Below are 23,317 nucleotides of genomic sequence, written 5' to 3' on the forward strand. Positions count from 1 at the left end.
CTGCCCCACTTGATCTCGCGATAATAGATGAGACCCGGCGTGACCTCATGCACGCTAGCCGGCAGGGTCAAACAGGTGACGATCAGAAAAAAAAAAAGTGCTGTCCAAAAAGTTCATATATGGATTTGCTTTGCGTGCTAAGTACCCTGTATTAGATGGCTCGCTTGTTTCGTAGAATTTCAATGAATCTTTGTAAAATATGGAATCCGCGTAGATTTTTTTATTTTATTTTTTTTATTCACATTTATTTAACGACGATTTGACAAAAAGCAAAGTTGCTTATCTGAGTCTTCTCCTCTTACACATGACAAAAATAAGGACACAAATACAAAATAACGAACACTAAATAACATAGTCAAAAGATAATGATAACGACGTGAAAATAAACAAGGAATCAAGTAACAGAGTGAACGTGCAGCTGGTTTACAAACTTAGGAATAATAAAATAAGGCTATATAATCAACTAAAACTAAAAACGACCTGTCTGTTGGATGAACTTAAATACAGCATCAAATAAAAGACAATTTTGAATGGGAGATAAGAGTGCATTTCCCCTAAGTAGAGTTGAACATACAATATTTTCAGTGGTGTGTCTTGGGTCAAATGGTAAGATTAACTCTACCAGACTCAGGGTCGCCGGAAAACAGTAGAAATGGAACAAATAGAGGAGTTAGTCGGCCAGAGGAGTATAGCAGGACTCTATTTGTTCCATCTCTACGGTTTTCCAGCGACCCGTAGTCTAGTAGAGACAAACCTAGCATGTGAATGGATTCGGAATAGCAAGAAGTTGTACAATTTAGGGGAAGTGAACAATCGATATGTCGAGAAATCCCGTCAACACCCTCATTACAACTTCAAATTTCCCCTGGGCGGTCTTCCTACTTACTTTTAGCAACGCACACACCAATCAAATTATCCTTTTTACATCCATGTGGTTTGAAAATGCAGCGTGTGCAATCGGAAAAATACATCCCGTTTTCTACCTCCATTCTTTTGCTGTTGAGAACTGTGTCCAAAATGGTGCTTTGCTAAACTACGGAGTACCTCATGTATAGTATGCTTCATGAGAATATAGGAAAGATCTAAAAGATGTTAGACTGACATATTAAGGAGCTCCTGTTCACTATCACAGTACGTCTCTCTTCTTCATCTTGTCGTACCTTGGCCTTACAAGCAGCTGGAAATCGGTTTATTTCGCTTCATCGCAGTAACCCAATTTGAAAATAACCAATATTTCCCTAGCTCATCTCTCGTTGCAACTACACCACAAATCATCATTTATCTTACAAAATACCCCTTGGATATTTTGCCAGTAAATTTTCTGCAGATCGCTACATCAGATCCTACCTTTCCTAGATGATATGCCTCCAGTCCTGTGTATTAAGGGTTTATTAGAATGGTACGCTGAAAACCGACAAAACAAAGCTCCAGGGAAAATATTCCATTTTGAATCACAGCTAGGAGACATTCTTTCATCCATTTGATACCATGACGTTAGAGAAAGCGTGCGACTTGTAAGAGGACCCTCTGGAAATAGGACGGGACTGAAGATAACAGATCAACAAGGAAGAATTGAACACTTGAACACTGTGCCTGCCTCTTCTCTGCCTTGCAAAGGTGTATTCACCTTCCTGCAGTGGACGAAATCTGCCATATAGAAAACAATTCTGTAGCATCGTTGAAGAGGTTCCTCAGTCACGTATGAATACAGTTAATCCAATTTTCTTCAATCAATTCTGTAGCAAGGTTGAACTGCAGACTTTAAAACAAAGGGGAAATTGGGCGTACCCAAATTTGTAAATGTTTGTTTGTTTGTTTGTTTTGTTGCGATCTCCATTAGTGTTACACGATTACATAACTATTCTACCTGGAGTCCAGCTACATTAAAACGATGAAAGGAACAAAACTTATACAATCAGTACACACAAATGGTCAGCATTAGTTGTCAAGGAACGAGCAATCCACTGCTTCTATTACGTCACTTCATACCAATGCAGTTAGATCCCTGCCATTTACCGCTATTGGTAAATCACACTTTTCGTGCAATCGGAAACAGAATATGTTGCACAATTCTACCATATTCTAGTCTCCTTCTTCATTTTGGATAAGGAATATAAGCAAATGTCTAGGTGTATAAATTATAAATAAGACACAGTCAGTTCTACTCTAAGTCTACCATCATAAGCTATATACCAGTTTTCTTTCGATATTGAGCCCGGCCTTCGGATTCCCCTGGAGTTCCTTTATATCATCCGCCGTGGAACGATCAAAAGATCCCTCCGCCCTAACAAATGATGATGGACTTGTGCCGGAAGCGTCACGGGGTCAGTCTGCACGCGTTTCCATCCATCACCCTCCACCAGCGGGCTCCGTTATAGGGGGGTCTGCATGGGGGGTTCCGACAACGCTTTACGCTGAGGACCCCCCCCCCCCCCCTACGTATTACGCTAAATTTGGTCGCCTCGCTACGAATTACGTAGATAAGATGATTTTCCCTACTACGAGTTACGGCAAATACAAATAGGCTGCCTACACCTTACGGAAAAGAGCATGCAGACCCTCTTACAGGGCCTTCACACTGAAACCGAATCAGCAGGAATCAAGCAGAACCAGCCGGAATGAAGGATTTACAAAATTTGTGCCACATTCGGGTGGGAATTCCAAATAGACCGGATACCTGTTCAAACGAGAGGTGGAATGAAAATCCTTGTATATTCTTAATCTTGGGTTCGTTCCTATATTCGTAGTACATTATAGAAATACTCACTACTTTCCAGATATTTGTTTTCATTCTTGTGACCGGCCGGTTCTCCATCGAATGAGATCAGAATGTTTCGAATAATGTTGGAATGCCTTAGTTTAAGAATACACGTTGTATGCCGTTCGATATTTCTTCACCTCAAATGCGCCTCGAAAGTTTTAAACATGAGAAAAACAGTCGGGACGGTCACAAGAATAGGCACAAATTTCTGGAATGCAGTGAGAATTTCTGGAATACACTACAAATTCCTAGGAATAGAAAATAATTTTCATTCTGACGGCATTTTGGCTCATTCCTTCTCGTGTGAAGGGGATATAAGGTCCATTCGGAATTCCCACCCGAATGTGGAACGAATTTTGCATATACTTAATTCCTACTGGTTCTGCTTGATTCCCACTAATCCGGTTTCAGTGTGAAGGCCCTGTAAGGCTCTGCAGCCGGGCCCGATGACGACCAATCCCGCCAACAGTGGGGTGATAGACCCCGGTGTCACCTGGAGTCATTACCGGATGGATTTTCCATTATTCCGAGGTTCAGCCTGATTGTTTGATAACAGTCTGTGTCCCGCTGGCATCCTATGGAAAAGAAAAGAGCGGGTCAGGGTTGCAATCATTTGTGTTTGGAGTCCATATTCCGGCTCTATCCAGTGTCTGGGTCGATTGGAAGTGCCCACGTCTGCGTTACTCAAATGGCAGCTGGTAGCAGCGTTAAACTGTCATTATTTGTTCATGTCGATGATATGAAACTTTTTAGATTGCACTTTTCGGAACCAGACATATAACCTTAAAGCCTTAAATGGCACAAACATACATACCCATTCATTCAACTGGACAAACTTTGATTCATTATTTGTTCATGTCGATGTTGTGAGGTTTTAAAGATTGTACTTTTGAGAACCAGACAGTCATTTAAACCAACCTTAAATCCTTGAATGGCACAACCATACATATCAATTCAATCCAGTGGACAGAAAAGGTAGCACCAACTTTGCAATAGCATGATTAGACTGTCAGTAAACCTCTAGCTCTACAGTACATAAAGGGAGAAAGAATTAAACAATGATGATTTGATCTAGAAATATGACAAGAAGCAATTTTGTTATGCAATCAGCACTCCGCTCTGTAACACTGTTGTCGTGTTGATCGAGGAGATTTGTGTGTTAAAATATGTCAAACGTAAACTCACTTCCCAAACATGTCGAATTATAGACATTTATAAGAAAGTATGTGTGAACTAATTGGTGACACAATGGAAACGAAATTCGTTTGTAGTAGATACACTATAGCCACCATCCGGTAAGTAGTAAAAGTTTATTGCAAATTCATGGTGAACAAAATCAAATACATGAGGTGATTGAGAACAGGTAAATAATCTAAATTCTAACATGTGAAGATTACTTGATTGTATGTGCATACAGAATATCGAATACGATTCTAAACCTACATTACTATTGCGGGGTTTGACTTCTTTGAAAACAATTGAAAATGAAATGTCCCACATTTTCTATGATAGGTTGATTCGGTGATCTTAGCAGGAAGTGTGTCTTCTGTATTTTTTTCTAACAATGACAAGTATGTCGATGGTCATGCCAAGCACATTCGTGCGTTGAAAAAATTGCCGACCATAAATGTGTTTTCTTTTCCCAATCCATGTCTCTCGTTAGGGAGGTGCAATAGATTTTAACAGCCACTGCGGATAAATTGGACGTTGCGGACAGAATCTGGTCAATACTTCACCCCAATTATTGCGAGTTGCGACGTATTGACCAAACACATAATCCCTGCGGTACTCTCTGGGCTTTGCCTGGATTTCCTCACGACTCGGTTCTGATGCGCTGTGAGCAGATGATTGAGCGTGCTGCCAGATGTGGACTGGTCTGACAACAGTCGGTTCAAGTTCCTACATCTTTCTTACTGTCAGGGTGGACTGACTAAGGCTTAGGTCACATTTCCAAAACCGGGGCCCGGACTGGTAGCTTACGAGAGCGAAAAGAATGGTATGAAAGACATCAAAATATACAAAATGTCAAAATAAGATCCATGTGCATGATATGTGTGTATTTTCAGGTATACACCTTGATTTTTCGTTTCTTAAAACATCCCGCCCGGGCCCCGGTTTGGAAATGTGACCTAAGCCTAATAGGGTCTCAGCTGCTTTATGTACTCTGTGTGTACTCTGCATTAACGGATGCCTGAAAACAGTAATCACAGAAAAGCCTGCAGAACAATTAAAATCTCTTGTTAGGGTCGTACAAACTATATCTTTCTTACCATCAGGACGGCCTGACTAATAGCGTCTCAGCTGTAGTTGCGCTCTACTCTTCATTAACGGATGCCTGAAAACAGTAACCACAGAAATTACTGCAGAACAAATACAGCTCTTGTTAGGGTCTTATAGACTACACATGTGAATGTAGATGAATAAAACTGCAAATACCCTACCTTCATACATGTAAGCTCCAACAGAGGCTTTATTTGTCTATTAGCTGTGATACAAATTTCTAAATATTGTACACTGCTAGTCTACCTGGACATGCATAAAAGTACACACATCACATAACGTAACACATACAAATACTTGCAATTATTTACAGTACAAATCATTCCATGTAGATATGGATCTATATATGAAAGTCTAGATCTTCTTAATGGTATTAGTTCTCGTTTTTGGTAGTCTGTATGTGTGCTTGCTGGTATGACGTATCTTGTAACTGTGTTGCTGTGTGACAGGAGACAAGTTACCTTTTTGCAATAGAAAAAAAAGGTAAACTTTCAAATAACATGTCAGTAAGGTTTGACATTAGAAACTAGTTCGTAGTGCCTTGCGATAAGTATAGCTTCAGATCATCAACAGACAACCACAACTTTAACGTCGTTGGATGAGTTAGGGACTGGCTGTGTTCATTCAAGACATTCAACGCAAACCGCAACAAGCATTACGCATAAGCACCCTAACCATGGCCATTCCTCATACGCTTGCGAGTCTAAAGCTTGATCATCAAGTATTTTACGTAAGGGTCATTGCCTACAGCAGTTCAGTAGAAGCCTTCACACCGCGTCAGACATCCATGACAGGCATTCATCACAATAGTTCCGGGCATTTAGAGCTATCTGCACATCTTAGGAACATCTTCCAGTATCACAGCACGTCCCACTGCTGATAGACATCTTGATGGATGTCTCAATTACTAAGGATCTTAAAGAGATGAGATGATGTATGTGTGTATTCAGGAAGGATTCTACAGGATCATACAGTGTCAAGCACATCCTGAGGTTGGGAAGTTTTTGGTCCCGATAGAAAGGTCTCCGTCAATATTGTCTGGCAGACACTTCAACACGACATCTCTTGGTGCTGCTATGATTATACAGGTTACTGCTAACGATTTTTCGAATGTTATCGAAAACAGTTTGAGGAAGCCCGATGTTAGATGGTAAAACAATGACTTCCTTTGTCGTAGACACCACTAATTCTAGACTTGCACTACAACTAAAGCAGTTACTGTGTTCATTGGTAGGGTCTGTCATTATACCGGTGCTCTTGCGTAACCGATATGACAAACCCACTCATAAATATGTATGTATGTATGTATTCATAAATAAAATGTACTTCATGTTGTTATTGCAGGGTGTTGGTATTGATTATCACTGAATATTTTCGAATTCAGTTACATTCTCCGTTAATCGGGTTCCAAGACAAGCAATGAAGATATCCACTCTAAAATTTATCGTCCAAAACCCCCAGTCCCATTAGGATGTAAGTCAGAGAATTTGATCACCAGATAGGACCGTGTTACATGGCGGCCATGACCTCCCTGTACCCTCTCCTGGTACCTGTAGACGGACTGGCTGATAGAGACAAGATTATCAGACGTGGCGTCCAGCCAGAAACTGGTTTGTTTATGGTCATGTATGGGCGCAATATGCAGTATAATAAGATGCAATGTGGAACCTGTGCATGTACGAGGAAAGGCAAGGATAAACTGAAGAGAGTGCAGAACCAAGCTGCCAGATTCTGTACAAGACTGGGGCTGGTTTGTTTATGGTCATGTATGGATGCAATATGCAGCACATAACAGTATGGGACCCATATATAAGAAGAAATAAAAGGACAAACTGGAAAGGCTGCAGAGTCAAGCTGTCAGATTCCGTGCGAACAACCATGACAGGGGTGCTCGAATCACGAAAATAAAGACAGACCTGCAGTGGATGTCACTCGAAGTGTAATATGACCAGCTGCTGTCCCGCCGCGTATCTGCGCAGCTGGTGTGTTACGACGAAGGGCTGTTATTCTCCTTGGTGTATTATTGCAGCCAGTAGGTACCCAATCTGAACAATGAGGCTGTTTAAGTTCTTCATGCACATCCTCCAACACGGGACCCCCGTTTTACGTCCCTTCCGAAAGACGAATGCAACGACTCGAGCCGACTCAGGCCCACGGATCCATTGGATCCAGATGGTCAAGCAGCGGGGTTGCATTACCGTTCGGCCACAGAGACATGCCTTGTAGCGTATAGCGATCTAACAAAGAGAAAATGCCACAGCTCACAAGAAGCGCGTCAGCTATCGCCATGTGCGTCAGCCCACACTATCAGCGAATGAATCTTGCTTTTGATTCAGGGTAATGGCTGTTGGATACGCACAAATTAATACTGGATCTTGGTTTGACGGAGGAACTATGTTGGCAGTTGCAGCACTTTCAACGAGGAAGTCATGAATATGGCGAGTTTTCAATAAAGCTATATTTGTTTGATGTATACCAGACAGATATAGAGAGTCAATGAAATATGTAACCATGGGGTTGAGACCTGGCTTGTTGTTGATGTATCTTAGATCTTCTTGCTTTTGATATCAGTCTGTCCAGTTTTCCATTGAAGAATAGAATCATACATCTGTAGAACTCTACATCTACTTTTATGTTGTTAAAAAACAGGGGCATCGAACGAGTGCTGAACTCCATGTTTACCGATCAAACTAGCTGAAGTAGAGTGCTTCAATTTGACAGAAGTACAAAGTGGCTTTATTTCAAGCCTGACTTCTAAAGCTATCGTATAGACGACAGCTACAAAAACAGGGGCATTAAACGAGTACTGGCCTCTATGCTTACCCATCACACTGAAATAGAGAACCTCAATAGGACAGACGTACAAAACTGGCTTTATTTCAAGCCTGACTTCTAAAGCTATCCTATAGACGACATCTGCCTATCTTTTCTGTTTCATGTAGAGAGATGAGGCATCGTGAAATGTGATTATCCGCCGGCGGGCATTGATACTTATCCACCTCCAGACAGCAGAAATCTATCAGCACGATAGCCATCTTCGTCACCATGGCGACGTCTACGCACTTACACCTCAGCTCGTCGATCTTCACAGTTTCTTCAATTGTTACTTATGGAGAGGATTAAGGAGTTTGACAGCATCGGGAATGTATAGTGGTGTAGGATCCCCTATAGCCTACATGTGTGATTTATCCTACGCGCACTTTTAATTTCTGCTGTTCAAACATGATGTTGATCATCCGTATTTTTCTTATTTGTCAAATGGAAAGTGTCATTAGGATTTATATGTAGTGCTACGATGTACCAGGTGATATGTCTTTTAATTCAGGTGATCAGAGGGAGGGATCGTTTGCCGGTCAGTGGAAATACTTCTTCACCCACAACATTACGAAATGGAACCGTGGAAAAACTGGTTTCTATAGATCAGTTAAACTTCAAAGTTCAAACAATTGTCTTCAGTATGGCAGACATTCTGGTGCATAAGGAAAACCATGGCTTGTATGATTTGACCACTCTATTCCCTTCCCAGGTTGCTTGCCAAGTTCTTTTAATAGCAAGCTGATGAGAGACTAGCACCATGAAAAGTGGCACCTTCGAACATTTGGTTAAGGTTGTGGTAGACATTCTGTCGCGAAAAAGCAACATCGACTTGTATAATGGACAACTCTCTTCCCTTTTCAGGCAGCTTGCCAAACTGTAGCAGGTAAATAAGGAATTGGCAACCTCCGACATCTGCAGCTTTCATCATGAGACATGACCAAGTGCTTCCCGTAAGTTGGGGATGAGAGAAAGGCAAGGCTCCAAGCAAAGCTGCATCTTCCAACAATTGGCAAACATTCTGCAGCAGCAAGACGAACACGGCTTGTACAATTTGACCACTCTATATCTTTTTCAGGTAGCTTGCCAAGCTCTCGCAGGTTCACGAGGAATTGGTAATCTCCAACAATTGCAGCTTTCATCATGACTAAGTACGATGAGAGAGAGAGAGAGTAGCAAGCAACGCTGTATCTTTCAACATTCTTCCTAAGCAAGACAATCACGACTTGCATGATTCGACCTGCTATATTCTCTTTTCATGTGCATGTAGCTAGTCGTGTTCCACTTGCTGGTGAAGAAAGAGCTGCAAAGCTAAATCTCCCAACAGTTGATGAACATTCTGCCGCAGCATAGCTAGCAAGACAATCACGATTTATGTAACTCTACTACTTTGTTTTCTCTTTTCAGATAGCTTGCCGTGTTCCACTCGCTTTAGTGAAGCAAAGCTGCGGCCATCTCCCAGCATGGCGAAAGTGTGGCAAGCGTTCTGCCGCACCAAGACCACCACCACCCGAGACCTGAAGGACACGGAGTTGTCCCGGTGCCTCGGGGTGTTCGACCTGACGGCCCTCGGGATCGGCAGCACCCTCGGGGCTGGGATATACGTGCTGGCTGGGCAGGTAACATAAAACCATAATTTTCGCCACATAAAACCAGAACTTTCGGTACTTTCGACCAATTGCTGACGTCACGTATCCGCACGATCACACGTTGATAAGATCACCTGTCTGCAACTCTCGTTCTGAAGTGACTGGTCATCAGTATTAATCCTGAAGAAGGCCACAGTGGTCGTTGAAAATTTGACCCGTGTAACGTTATACATTTGTGTTGGAAGAACGTTTAGCATTGTACTGTGATTACTACAAACACAGATGAGATTCCATGAATGAATTCAGATACAATACTCATCTTTAACTGTATTTGTACGTGTGGTTGAAATTGCATTTCTATGTTACGCAATGTTGATTTGATTACATACAGGACATCCGAGCGCGCATCGATTTTACTCCATTAAAAAGTTTTCGACCATGCTATTAATAGTTACAATCGGCTGTAAAATGAGCACACATATGCCGTAAATTAACAAAGATATCGGAAAATTCATACTAATGTCATAGAATCCCAAGGTAAATTCCAAAGTGAAGAACAAAAATGAAAAATCTATACATGATGTAGTTCGGTATACGTTTAGTCTTTTGTTCAACCTTTCTGACCACTTAGATTTAATAATGAAGGCAACTTTTTTGGCCAAACGTTTTATGTATTTGCACGCTCGAATCAGCTTGGGGGTTCCCAAAGGATGCCCTCCACATAATCAAATCTACATGGCCTTACATCCAGTGCCGTCCTTTGTATTTTCAAAGCACTACAATTAGCATTTGCGGCTGTGAATAAGTCTTTGTTGTCTTATGAACAAATTGATGACACAGTTCCCATCATCGCCCTCCCCAGGTGGCCAGACTGCAGGCCGGACCAGGCGTGGTGCTGTCATTCCTCATCGCTGCGCTGGCCTCGCTGCTGTCAGGTACAGCTTGATTTATGGACGAATTAACGCATCATATATCATTAATAGGGTCCAAATCACAAGATGGTAGTTGATGATATATTGTTGATACAGTTGGCAATATGAGACTATTTCACATGGTGTTATGATAAACAATGATAAATTATCATACTGATGATGGAAACGTGAAAACTCAACGAAACTGATGAAAATGACACTGATTACGAACTGTAAAATCATGTATGTTTCTATTCACGTTAAATGAATTATCCACTAAAACAACTATGCTCTCCGAGATCATAAGTTTTAAAGTGTAATCACGTGCTAGAAATTGATTATGTATGTTGAAATAAGCAGAGATTTTAATGTACAACAAGACGCAATTCAGCCCCTGGCTGCCAGAACCGTAATGATAAACCATTTTTGATTGATTGATTGATTGATTGAGTGACCATAACACAGGAAAGGGGAGATTAAGAGAAGTAGATTTGAGCTGTATATATATTTTGATTGACCTTCACTTGAGCTGTATATATATTTTGATTGACCTTCACACAAGAAAGGGTATTAAAAAAACGATCTTAGCAGAGCAAGGCGCAGAGCAATGCGTGATGATATTACAACAGCAGAAATGATATTGACAAGGTGATATTGAGGACTGATAGAAACTCCTCATGTCTCGCCGGGGACGAAGAAGATAAGTAAGTACTGACAGCAGAGGTAATTGAATTGCCATTACAAGAGACAGAGACATGACAACTACTTTGATGTTAGCCGCGATTATATTGGATCTTCTCAACACGTATCAGAGGTCTGGATTGTCAATAAATCATTATTACCATTAATATGGCAGTACCATAGGGTACAATAGGGGATGGAATTATCATTTCATAAACAAAATCTTCAAACCGAAATATTGTCAAAACATATGACCTTCATAAAATTTCATGGAGATATCCACGTGCTTCGTTTAAAATGACACGGTCTCCAATAAATTTAGGTTTTACCTTAATTCCGTAGACGTACTGTTTGATTTCTCCAATCAAAATGTAAGTCAAATCAAATCAAATCAAATCTAATCAGGGAAAATCAGGGTAGCTTCTGCATGATTCATGTTGAGTCTAAAGGACATTTCGGGCAATGCCTCCCGATAGAGTGTTTGTAAGTTCTATGACACTCAGGAGGGTGATAAACTGTTACCAGATCACCCTGGTCTCACAAGAAATCTCACGGCACTGAAGCCTTTTCACACAAGCCTCAGACGAGAAAGAAAGAACGAATCATACTGAAGCGTTTTCAGTGGCGTCACTGAAGGTGAAGTTTACTGAATAACAAAGTTTCACCTCAGCACAGAGAAGCTACCCTACTGAGGAAGACTTGATGAGATAAATGTCGATATTAAAGGATTTTCTTTCCCGCTACGATGTTTCCTGTATGGCTTAGAGATGCGTTTGTCATGGGATGAATATTGATCACTTGGAACCATAAAATGTGCCAATTATTTCTGATTTATTGCTCCAGGGATACGTTACTTATTCTTCCTCCGAAGTAATGACGAACGTAAATTAAGACTAGTGTCTTCTTTCTTTAACTCTACCGTTCATGGTATATCTTATTCATCAGAGATGACAACGCGACTTAATATGTAAAGTAGTTACAAAAATTCAGGCGATGGCTCTGTTTACGTCATATCATAATGAGAAATACCAAACGTTTTCCTTAATTGTTGATAAGATCTTCAAATCCCCAAAAGGTTGTAATACCCCGGTCACATTATCCACGATCTTCAGGCGTCAAGATAGAAGATCGGCCATATTTAAGATCGACAGGGTGTTGCGCGTATTTTTCAACTGAAAACCGTCCCTGTCACATATAAGCCATACTTTGTACCTTGTACAATTGTTGTGCAATAAAGTCATAATTATAAATGAGGCTCGGGCGATTACCGAACAATCGTCGTCCGATCGATTTTCGCCAAATGTGACAGGGGTATTAGGACACGCTCTGTTTAATATCGATGCTACAAGGGGTATGTATCGTGACTATTACTGTCCACATGGGATTGAAACAATTGCCAAACGCAGCAAGATACATCATTGATTTACGTTTACCAACAGGGGCCAGGTCATCGTAATCTTCCTTGCAATGTGTCAGAGACAGCCGCATTTGCAATTCGTCACTTACTTTACAGATATTCGATAAGTGAAAAGTTCATCGCTGCTTTGTACAGACTGTGTGTCCTCGTATGTACTCCACCTTTGAGCTTTGTATTGTAGTCTCCATCAGACTAACTTACCACACTCTGGCCAACAAGAAAAACTTATCCTTGTCTGTTAATGTTCAACCTGTCATAGATTACATACGTTACATGTATGAAAGTCATATAATAGAAAACATTAGAATTACTGATTTTCCACGTTGATTATGCAAATTACGTGCTAATCTACATAATTCCATCTCGTTGTGTAATCTCTTTACAGGCTACTTGGATCGCGAATATCACTGAACTTCGTCGTTCCTTGCTTCAGTCAAGGAAGTTTGATCAAACCTCTTTGCTTCAGTCATCCTCCTTGAAATATTCTAACAAAACACCACTGAGGTTCCTGAGCAAGCTGCTATGGAGCAAAACCCTACACCATATTTTCTTCACATTTACGAAAAGCTATCTGCCAATCACTTTCCTGGCCAATAATTCACCCAATATTGTCGCCAAATTTTTAACCCCTTCGGGAAGCCTGATTTAGGCTATAGTTGATGTAACAGCTCCTATGGTTTTGTTTATGCATCGCATCACCTCTTGAGATAATGAGGGATTACTTGTATATTTGCCATATTAGATGCATGTCGTTTGAGACCTATGATCTACGCTTTAAAAATACATCTGCTCGTTGCTCGTGAAAGCTGCCGGAGAAATCCACATCTCCGGTTGCAAGACAAATATACCCGAGTATCACTTTTAAAACAAATATTATAGCAGTCTTAACCAACGTCTAATAGTTGCTTGCAATACAATATTGGTATTTTTCCAAGCTTTGGGCATTTCATAAACTGGCTAGGGTAAAATAATCGCAACATTTCCACTTGCACTTTCGACAGTACATAGGATTGCACGGTTTCCATTGCGGTTCAACTATTCTTCTTGTATTCCGTATTTTTCAGAGAAATTTTTAAAGTGCAAATATTTTAGAGACAATTATTGATTAAGACTAAAATAGACTCCATTAAAACAATATTACTCTATGTATCAAAAGACATTTTGAGATGACTTCGTATTCCTTGGATAGATTAACTTCATTTGTACCAGGCATTTACTGCCAGAAAGTGCGCACGAAAACAATTTTTCACTGGGCGATATTGGCTAGGGACCCGCTGCAGATACAAAATTCTATGTATTGACTGAAGTAAGTTCCAGAGGGAACTCATTTAGTGCTAGTTTCCAATAAAGGTGTACGTGTTCATGCACAGCAAACAGGTAATAGGGCCCACGGCGTGCAAGTCAGACAAGAATCTCAGCGAGGAAATTAACAGTAAAAGTACGGCAAGTAAATTAAAGCCGTGGCTCCACCAGAATGATAGAAAGACTGAATTCAGGAGGGACTCGCAAGACGCGAGCAAGAATTATCAAATGCTTTGACGAATGATAAAGAGGAGGGGGCTCTTAATGTCAAAAATTGAAAATGTCGGCATGAACAAATACGCCCTTCGGCATTTGTCGTTGGTTGTCATACGATTTTGATGTTGCAGGATTTTGTATCAGACTGTTTGTGGCAGAAACAACCGATAACACATTTTAAGATATCCTTTTCTGCAACAAGGCAGCTTAATTCTGTACGACATATACAACTATATATATGTCACGAAACTACCCTTAGGTTGTGATCGTAAGACTTTCGTACGACAAATGTGATCGGGCCAAACCTTTACACTGAAATGTATACATTCGTAATGTTTATTCATCATCAGATGCAACAACCTACAAACAGGTAAGTGCTTTGTACAGAAATCAATTTTAGATGGGCGTAGGACAGAAAATCCAGGAGCTTAGCAGCGTTTGTTGGTGTAATCACCGTCATATGTCAACCTGTCATTCACATGTTTAGGGTCACGTACAGAGGCCAGATCCTGCGATACGACAAATCGTTATTGCGATAAAAACATGTAGCTGTAACTTGTTGAACCTGATTTTAAGATAACCCGTGGATGCTGATTTATAACGGCATGGATCATAAAAAATCTTAGTTGCGCCAGCTTGTTACTGTAGGAGCTTATTTATCATATCAACAGTAAACGTTCTTGTTTCAATTGTTTCGGCATAATATCCATTCTTTTAAACTTAACATTGGTTTTCTGCAAGGCAAAAATCTTTGATAACAAATATTGCATAATCTTGTTGTTTCATTTACTAGTACTTGACAACTTGTTCTTATAGTCTGCACCCTGCAATGATTTCGGACTAGTACTCCTGGTAACGTAATGAAATATGCATGATTTCAATGTTTCAATGTATGATGTTCTACGTTTTCCGTCGCAGGCCCAATCAGCAGACAAATGCCTCGTTTGCGATTCCATCCCATGCAGCCCAAAATTCATTACCTGGCATCATTTTAAGTCCATTTGGGACCTCCGTCAATCACGTCGTTACTGGTCTCTGATTACTGTTTGGAGTTGTTAAAGCTAAATTGCTTCTCTAAGTGGCAGAGTTTCATCTAAAGTTTACTCTGACTGTCTTCTATTCATCAAGTCAAATGTCTGTTGTTTAGGTTGTAAAGAGAATTGTAAATATTTGTGACACTGTGCTTCGCAGCAGATTCTATGCCTTGCTATTAGGGTATGCGTTTTGGTTGTAGATTGTTCCACAGTTCAGGCAAAGTACGTAACTGCGAAGGGAAAAAAAGGACATAAGTCAGAATGCTCCAAAACATTCAAAACCTCTCCCCTTACTTCCGTTTCATTCTATTCACACAATTCATCAATCTAATTCGTGACAAGGATAACGCCATTGCTGCCAGAATATCATCGCATTGCCATGAAGCTTGATGACGGTTGTGCGAGTTCAACTGCTAAAATGCGTTCATCCTTTACGATCCAATCCTACAAGGAATTAGATACTAATGATATGCGCATATTGGCTTTTGTAAAATCCATTACAATACACGGATGTCAGAACAGGGCGGCGCCGAAGGGAAATAACCCGGGAAATTTGTCAGGTCCTGTCGAGCTCTTCGGGGCTGTCTGCACCATGCTCAGCCGGGGATGCACGTCGAAGCAGCCTTGTTGACGATCATTATTCACTTCCGCATCGTTTGTCATGTATGATATTGGCCCAGAGCGTACATATTCAGCTATGATGCATATTATTCAGCTGGCAGTCATAATCCGCTGTCGAATATTATATTGCCTGAAGACACGGTCGCTGCACTGAATACAAACAATATCGATCAGCTTAGCACTTATGAAACTTACGGCGTCTAGTTTTGAACTTCATACTTCTTACCTGTCTTGAGTAAGAAGTAGATTTAGGAAAGTTAGATCCGTAAAAGTGGGAAATAACTCTTGATGTATGTTTCTGATACTGGGACTTCTATTCAACAAATATATTAGAGAGAGAGGGTAGAATTCACTCTCTCACATTTTCATATGTCATGTGACCAGCAGCCGAAGCGTATCTGTCAAGCTGGTGTGTTACATGTAATTCAAAAGCCGATATGCCTTGACATCATATCATATTCATATATAGAATATATGATCAATATGGCTCGTAACAGCTAGAGTTTAGTTACGCCGAACAGGACCCACGCATGTTCACCCTTTGTCTGCTCCAAATTCGATATGATCAATCATAAGATTAGCCATGCTAATTATAGGAAGGAAATGACATTAGTAGCCACAAATAAGATTTCGCTGTTTACGTGAAATCGATTAAGTCTCCGTGTAACCGATTTAGTTTCCGTAGATAAGTTCTTGCGATAGTCTGCGAGCTCTGTAAATAGCTCTATTGTCAGTGAAAAACATGCTGCATTCCTGTCGACATTAATGTAGGCTTTGTAGCCATAGTATAACCATAGTCAATAAGGTAATTGACAAGACTAGATTAGTATTGATCATTCCCCACAAAAGTACTAAAACATAGTACTCGTCATCACAGGTCCAATACTCCAAAACTACATCTAAAATGATATATAGAATTTTGAAACAAGTCGTTAGAATTAGACATCTGTGCTTATACTCAATAGACACGTTAGAGTTGAAACTATCAATTGGTATCAGAATGGGTGCTTATATACTTTGTTTGAATAAAACATGAATAACCAAGCAACTAACCAAGCAACCATTCAAAACAAAGACAACTTTCTACCCATAGCGAAATTTGATTGGTATAACTTAAGCACAAGTAGCTATAGCCTCATCTAAAGCTACGAGCGATGTACCTTGGTGATGGATTTACTGACGAAAGATTGACTGCGTGAAATAGAATTAAAGAGAAGCAGCAAGAAAATAGCTCATACGCCAATGCAGACGTGCGGTGCATGAAGCTTAAAACCGCCCGGGAACTCATCGTTGCATTCGACTGGAAAACCTGGTGAGTGGAGAGGGTCGGGGTTACAGCCAAGGCTATGGGCGAACAGTCAACTTCGTTACAGCCATGACAGCTTCACTTCTGCAGCGGTCCGTTACAATCAATGTAACCAATGAGGTCAGGTCATTCCACCGGCACTGCGGTAACCCGGGGACGTGATCGGGCACTGGCAGTTGGCGATCTATTTTTGATGGTTACGCACAGGCGCAGTCTGGATGGAACTGCAGTCTGCCAACGGCAATGTCATGGTCATCAGATAGCCATTCTTCTGGGCAGATCCGCGTCCACAGCCTCTCCAATAAAAAAGCTAGTTCAAATTAATCCGCGGGGTAACCTACGTCCATTGTCTTCATAACCAAGGTATCTACGGCCAGTGATATCAAGTCGATGGATGGTGGTTTCAAACTGCAATGTAGTGAAAATTTGCAATTTGCAACCATCGTCAGTCTATGTGATATCCCTGGATAACCTGTTTTTAACAACAACAGATATAGGTTACCCCGCGGATAGAGGTGAACTAGCGTTACTTCACAGAGGGTCTGCTACAGCAGACTGAGACGTACATTGCGTGGTGGCCTCTAACCAACTGTCGGACAATCAGAGAATTGCCTAAATGCTTTCTTCAGGTAAAACCGATTCTCTCAAAAGCCCTCATGGCAAAGAATGCCCAAAATGAAACGCTCCTTAGTCTTTCCAGACACTAACAGCAAAGTTGTCTTGATGAGACGTCACATCTAAGTGCTCAATACGAGCGCAATTACTTCGCACACTGCTGAGATTGCCTGCCTGTGCGTACTGCTGTGTGTGCTGCCCTGAGGGGGTGCATGAGGCGGTTATTGATGACTCTAATATCTGGGTTTGTGCGGAGCATTACTGCAAGTACCGGGGGAACCGATCCCATTCCTGTCCGTTCCAGTTGATAGAAGCGCGCACAACAGGCAGTTAGAGCGCAAAACTTTCCCACAGAAGTCATTAGAGAGTCTCTATTGAGCAATTTAGCTTGCTGCAGGCCGCTAAACCGTTTCCAGTACACTATGCATTCATTGTAGACAATCATGTATCGATGACAACTACTTGATTCAATGTGCCATAATGGTCCTATTTGTACAGTATATGGGTACATGGCACCTATCAATCTTATCCAGTCTACTGTCGGTATCTATTTGAAAAAGTGAATGCAGGAGTTAAGGATTTTGTGAGTTTTAGAACCAAAAAATTAAAACCATTATGACCATTGTTTTGCGGGCGACACCCAGTAACGTTAGGTGAAGGAGAAAGGAAAAATTAACAATTGAGCTGCGTCCTGAGGTGTGCGGATCAACTTGTTCTGCAGAAAGTCAGATTCCCACTTCATTCTGGTTTAAATTAGAAGGGACTCCTCATCAACTATTTTGACAATGTCTCCGAAGATTTTATAGCTAGCTCTGATCACATTTCACCATTGTTTGTCTTGCCACTGACCTACTGATCTTCAAAAGGACATTAAATGGAAAGTAATGACTACAATGACTTGAAATCCAAGTTGCGCTACATATGGATAAAAGACTGCGACTGTTGATTATGCTCAGAAATTTTGATTCTGCACCTTAATTCTTAGAACGGTTCTGACCTTATTGATCCCCATCCTACACGTTGCTATTATATGAAATATGCTATCAGCATTAATTGGCATCGTTATGTGTGCTCTAATTTTCCGAGTTAGATTTATTTTCTTTGTTTCGCTGTTCTCCTTTTACCGATCTACAAATCAATATCTTTATGAGTTGGTAATTATTTGAATGACCCAAGAGGAATATATTAATCACCAGAAATGGAAAAAAAGTTGATAATCTGGCTCTGACTGGTAAGCTTGCTTTGAAATTTGCATATTGAAGTCACAACTTGCTGAAATACGATCTTGTTATTTTGAAATCTGGTGTAATCTACGTCACATAGCAGCCTGGTCACGTACGTCAAGTTGTTTGGGGGTAATTAGTGAAAGTTGTTTCCGGTTGTTTGGGGTGATTAGTGAAAGTTGTTCCCAGTTATTTTCGGTAATTAGTGAAAGTCGTTTTCGATCGTTTTCGGTAATTAGTGAGACCCACGATCGTTGAACAGTAGCAATTTGAGGATAGCATTTTCATAGCCATGCTTGTGTCTGTCCGACAACATTCATCTGTTACTGACAAGACTGTCCTAGATCCCTGTCCACGGTTGGTTCTGTCACAGCTTACTTGAAAAGTCTGCCACATCAAAATCGTACAACGACCTACGACAAACATCGTACAACAACTAACTTCGTATCGTACGTACGAGCATTAACTTCTGGCAAAAATGTACGTCTGCTGCAAAGTTCAACTGTCTTGGTACACAAAATGTTGTTTTAGATCATTGTCGGTGGGTTGTTCTGTCACCTTCCTGCCTTGAGTATTCTAATTTCTACTACATCAAAATCGTACATCAACCTACCAATATGAACACACCATCAGCAACAGATTTACCACAGAATACATAAAGCTAAAAGTTGTAATCTCTTGGCTAGCTCTTTTTATTTCAGCTATTACATCTCCTCGACTCCATACGGCTGAAAATCCAATATGGCACGGTACAGCAAACGGCAATAATATTCTATGACTCTGCGGTGACCGGTACGTTCCGAGTCTTTCCGGTTGAGTTACTCCCTCACTTTCCCTTGACTGCACAGAACTAGTTTCTACCAGACTGACTACGCTGGCTTTCAAAGGGAGAATAATTTACCAGGGAAAATTTGCTACCATAGGAGTTACTAGTAGTCGGCCGCGCAACCGGAGGGTAAACATGAACCTAAGCGTGGACTGACTCCCCTGGCCAATTTCCCGATTATTTTGCTGACTCCTACGATCCCCGTGCCCCCGTAGGAAGGCCTGGTGGGGGCTAGCACAGGACCATCTGCCAGCAGCCTTAGCCCCTACCATAGCTCTTGGCCGAATAGTAATAGGGAAGTTTAGCCATGTTAGGAATGAAAGTCTAGTAGGAGTTAATTGGCCTAGGAGTGAACTGACCGGCCGTCGGAGTTGTCGCCGACTTCAAAGATGTCATGAAACTGATCCGCTCATTTTCTGTACAAAGGCAGTAGTATTGCCAGTAGACAGGGGTGCCTAAGCATTTGCACGAACCCTATGAAATTCGTGCGAATATTATGTGATACACACGAATCACTATGCGAAAACGCACGAATATTATGAAATTCGCACGAATCACTATGCAAAACGCACGAATATTATGAAATTCGCACGAATCACTATGTGATTCACACGAACCTTATGAGATTTGCACGATCCTTATGCGAAATTGCGCAAACACTGCCGGGGTCACGTGACAGACGGAGCGGGATTTTTAAGATGGCGGCTTCGATCGGCGGCGACGGAAAATACGATGTGACACGCCGAAATGAAGCAAAACAGTAGCACACAGGCTATCAAATACATCTTTGCGACGGTAAATGTCCATTCCATGCCTTGAAATATAAATATCACGGGTAGAAACGCTCAAAATCATGCCTCCTCCCGGCCGCCGTTTTTGCATAAGGATCGTGCAAATGCTTAGGCACCCCTGGTAGAGCTATCTGGATAGACTGCACGCGACTAACTGAAAACCCACAGTAACTTATTTGTCCCTTTTTGGCCAGATTCTTCTATTTTTTTTCATCCAGCTGACACGTCTGCTTGGAGACTAGGTACATATTCCGAATCTTTAGTTTACGATTGAGTTACTCCCACCTTTCCCCACTACCTCTACAGAAACATCTGCCAGAAGCCAGCGCTGTCTCGTTAAACAGCGCTGCAATAACTGCCGTGCTCATGGCGGCGTGACGTGTTCGCGCCAATTTGCACGGCCGTAAAAACTCAGGCAACATTTGACCGCAATTTGGAGTCATTCTGCAGAGGCGATAAATATCACCTGCTGCGAAATTGCCTCGTAGGCGGCTGCTATTTCGTCTTCTCCGAAAACAAATACCTCTCCTCTGACAGAAAGCCTTGTCACGTTCCTCGAGATGGGTCACCGTTTTGATACAGCAGTTTTCTATCTAGGCACTAATGCCATCACACAGGGATATCCACTCCGGGCCATTTAATATCGCACAGCCCCACTAAAGATGTAGACCGTCCGACAGAAACGAGATTAAAATCCGTGATCCCGAACGCCACTCATAAATATCTGGGTACGAGACATATGAGGATATTACAAGGAAATGCCACGGTGCAATACCATAAACAGTGGTGTTCACGCGAGCTTATTCTCTAGTCACTACTTACTTGGTAAACTTCGCCAGGTTTATAACACGTACGTGACCATGTTTATGAAATCATTGCAATCTGGTCATCATACAGACGCATGTAGTTTAAATTTTTTTCCATTGATGAAAGTTTTAAAAAATCACGTAAATCTAAATATTGTTAAACGATATATTGTCGGAATAATCATTCAGTCCAGTAAATGTTCATAGTTCATGCAATCGAGATACGTTGTGAATCAAATATGCTTGATATATGGTAACAATATCATCTGGTAGCGATTTTAGCTCGTTAGGATAGCATTTAGTCGAGGCATCAGTCTATTAACACGATGATAGTCAGGGGTCATGTACCGGGCCACGCGCGACCTCTGTAATCTTCACCATCGTTCAGAGTTGATAACTCAATCATGCCACGTACAGTCTGCAGGGGCTGTATGGAAGAATGCCGCACGCGTTTGCAGACTAGTCACAACTAGTTTTCATCAAATGAAACCATCGTTGGTGCCGCAGCTGGAGGTTTGAAAAGATGCTAAAACAAATGGCCCTTGAAATGTAGGGACATACTACGCTATATAAAGAGAAGGTGATGAGTATTTCAGGACTTATTGTACTGACATGTCCACTGAATGAGAATATGAAAGCTGGAATCCTTCGGGCGATGAAAGAAACATCGATCTTGGTAGCAAATTCATTGCCTTCGAATATTTTAGTTCAAAAGAAACTTAGCATGAACAGCTATACATTATTGACTCGTTACTTTAACCCTAAGGGAGTCAACTACTGCTATGATTTGTTTTTGTTTTCGCTTGTCTGTCTGTATGTCTGTATTTCTGATTGGATGTGATTGTGTGTTTCTGTGCTACGTTTCTATATGCTCTGCCAGTGGCCGCTCATTGCCATGTTAGACTAATTTTCTTTGTTTCATTTTCTATTTTTATCACCCTACAAATTAACATATTTTTTTTGCTTGTCTGTCTGCATGTCTGTCTGATTGGATGTAATTTTGTGTTTCTGTGCTACATTTCTGTATGCTCTGCCACGTAACTCAGAAGGGATAGAGTCTGCAATCTCTAGTTGCCTTGTATCGTCTTGGTAATGATTTTGCCTGAGATACAGCTTTTCACGGGGTAAAATGATACTAAAATCCCAGAGCAACACCAACAGCCATTTGCTATGTTGTCACAGGCCTGTGCTATGCGGAGTTCGCGGCCCGGGTACCCAAGGCCGGGTCTGCGTACGTGTACGGCTACCTGGCTGTGGGCGAGTTCTGGGCCTTCGTGATTGGATGGAACATGGTTCTGGAGGACATGATTGGTGCAGCCTCCGTCGCTAAGGCCTGGTCACAGTACTTCGACTCTTTCTTCAACGACTCCATCAGGTGAAGAACGATTAAGAATCCTTCATCTATGTTCTTAAGAGTCATGCATTCATTTGCATTTATGTATTTACTTATTGGTTTGGGACTTTGGTCTGTTCAGCACACACAGCCAGGGCTGCCCAACTAGCATGTTGTTATCAAAAATGCCATGGCGGCAGACAATATGATATGTCAATTATATTCACTTGCATTTACTTTCTAAACAATATGTTACCGTGAATTAAAGACTGGCTTTTCATAATTTCCGTCCGGCTAGGACTTGACCGTGACTTAAATCAGTTCAGTTCATCTTCGTGGTACGAGGTGCCACGGACGATGCTGCACCAGACATCTGTCATCAACGTAATGACTGAAATTGGGAGAGATAAAAAATCTAACGGACCTATGATAGATGACAAGGCGATGTGTTTTATTCCCTCCCAGACTGACCGTAGAGCATGAGATCGGGACCCTACACAAGGCGCCTGGCCTGGGAACCTACCCGGACATCATAGCCTTCATCCTGCTACTGCTCATGACGGGTAAGCTAACCAGTCTAATCAGAAGACGCTGTCTTTCCAGAACAACACTAGATCTTATTCAGAATGCATACAAGACGTTCTTTCTTCCATCAAAGCAGAGTCCAATGGGGTACAAAACTACAGATTTAGGCAAGAGCAAAGACAATAATCCTCTTTGTATCAGTTGCTTTGTAGATGTATGTGTGAAGCAGACTTTTTTTTTGAATGTTTGTCTTTTCCTACATTATA

General features: G+C 41.3%; 1 protein-coding gene across 1 annotated transcript in view; it reads left to right on the plus strand.

Moving 5' to 3' along the window:
- LOC118430751 (high affinity cationic amino acid transporter 1-like) overlaps positions 1 to 23,317 on the plus strand; it is a 32,705-nt gene that overhangs the window by 3,197 nt on the left and 6,191 nt on the right. Inside the window, exons 2-5 of the mRNA XM_035841769.1 lie at positions 9,263 to 9,474; positions 10,307 to 10,379; positions 22,376 to 22,568; positions 22,992 to 23,089. Coding sequence (XP_035697662.1) covers positions 9,319 to 9,474; positions 10,307 to 10,379; positions 22,376 to 22,568; positions 22,992 to 23,089 — 520 coding nt within the window. The 5' untranslated portion in view covers positions 9,263 to 9,318. The remainder of the gene's footprint in view (positions 1 to 9,262; positions 9,475 to 10,306; positions 10,380 to 22,375; positions 22,569 to 22,991; positions 23,090 to 23,317) is intronic.

The sequence above is a fragment of the Branchiostoma floridae genome, chromosome 14 (genome assembly GCF_000003815.2).
Source record: "Branchiostoma floridae strain S238N-H82 chromosome 14, Bfl_VNyyK, whole genome shotgun sequence".
Lineage (NCBI taxonomy): Eukaryota > Metazoa > Chordata > Leptocardii > Amphioxiformes > Branchiostomatidae > Branchiostoma > Branchiostoma floridae.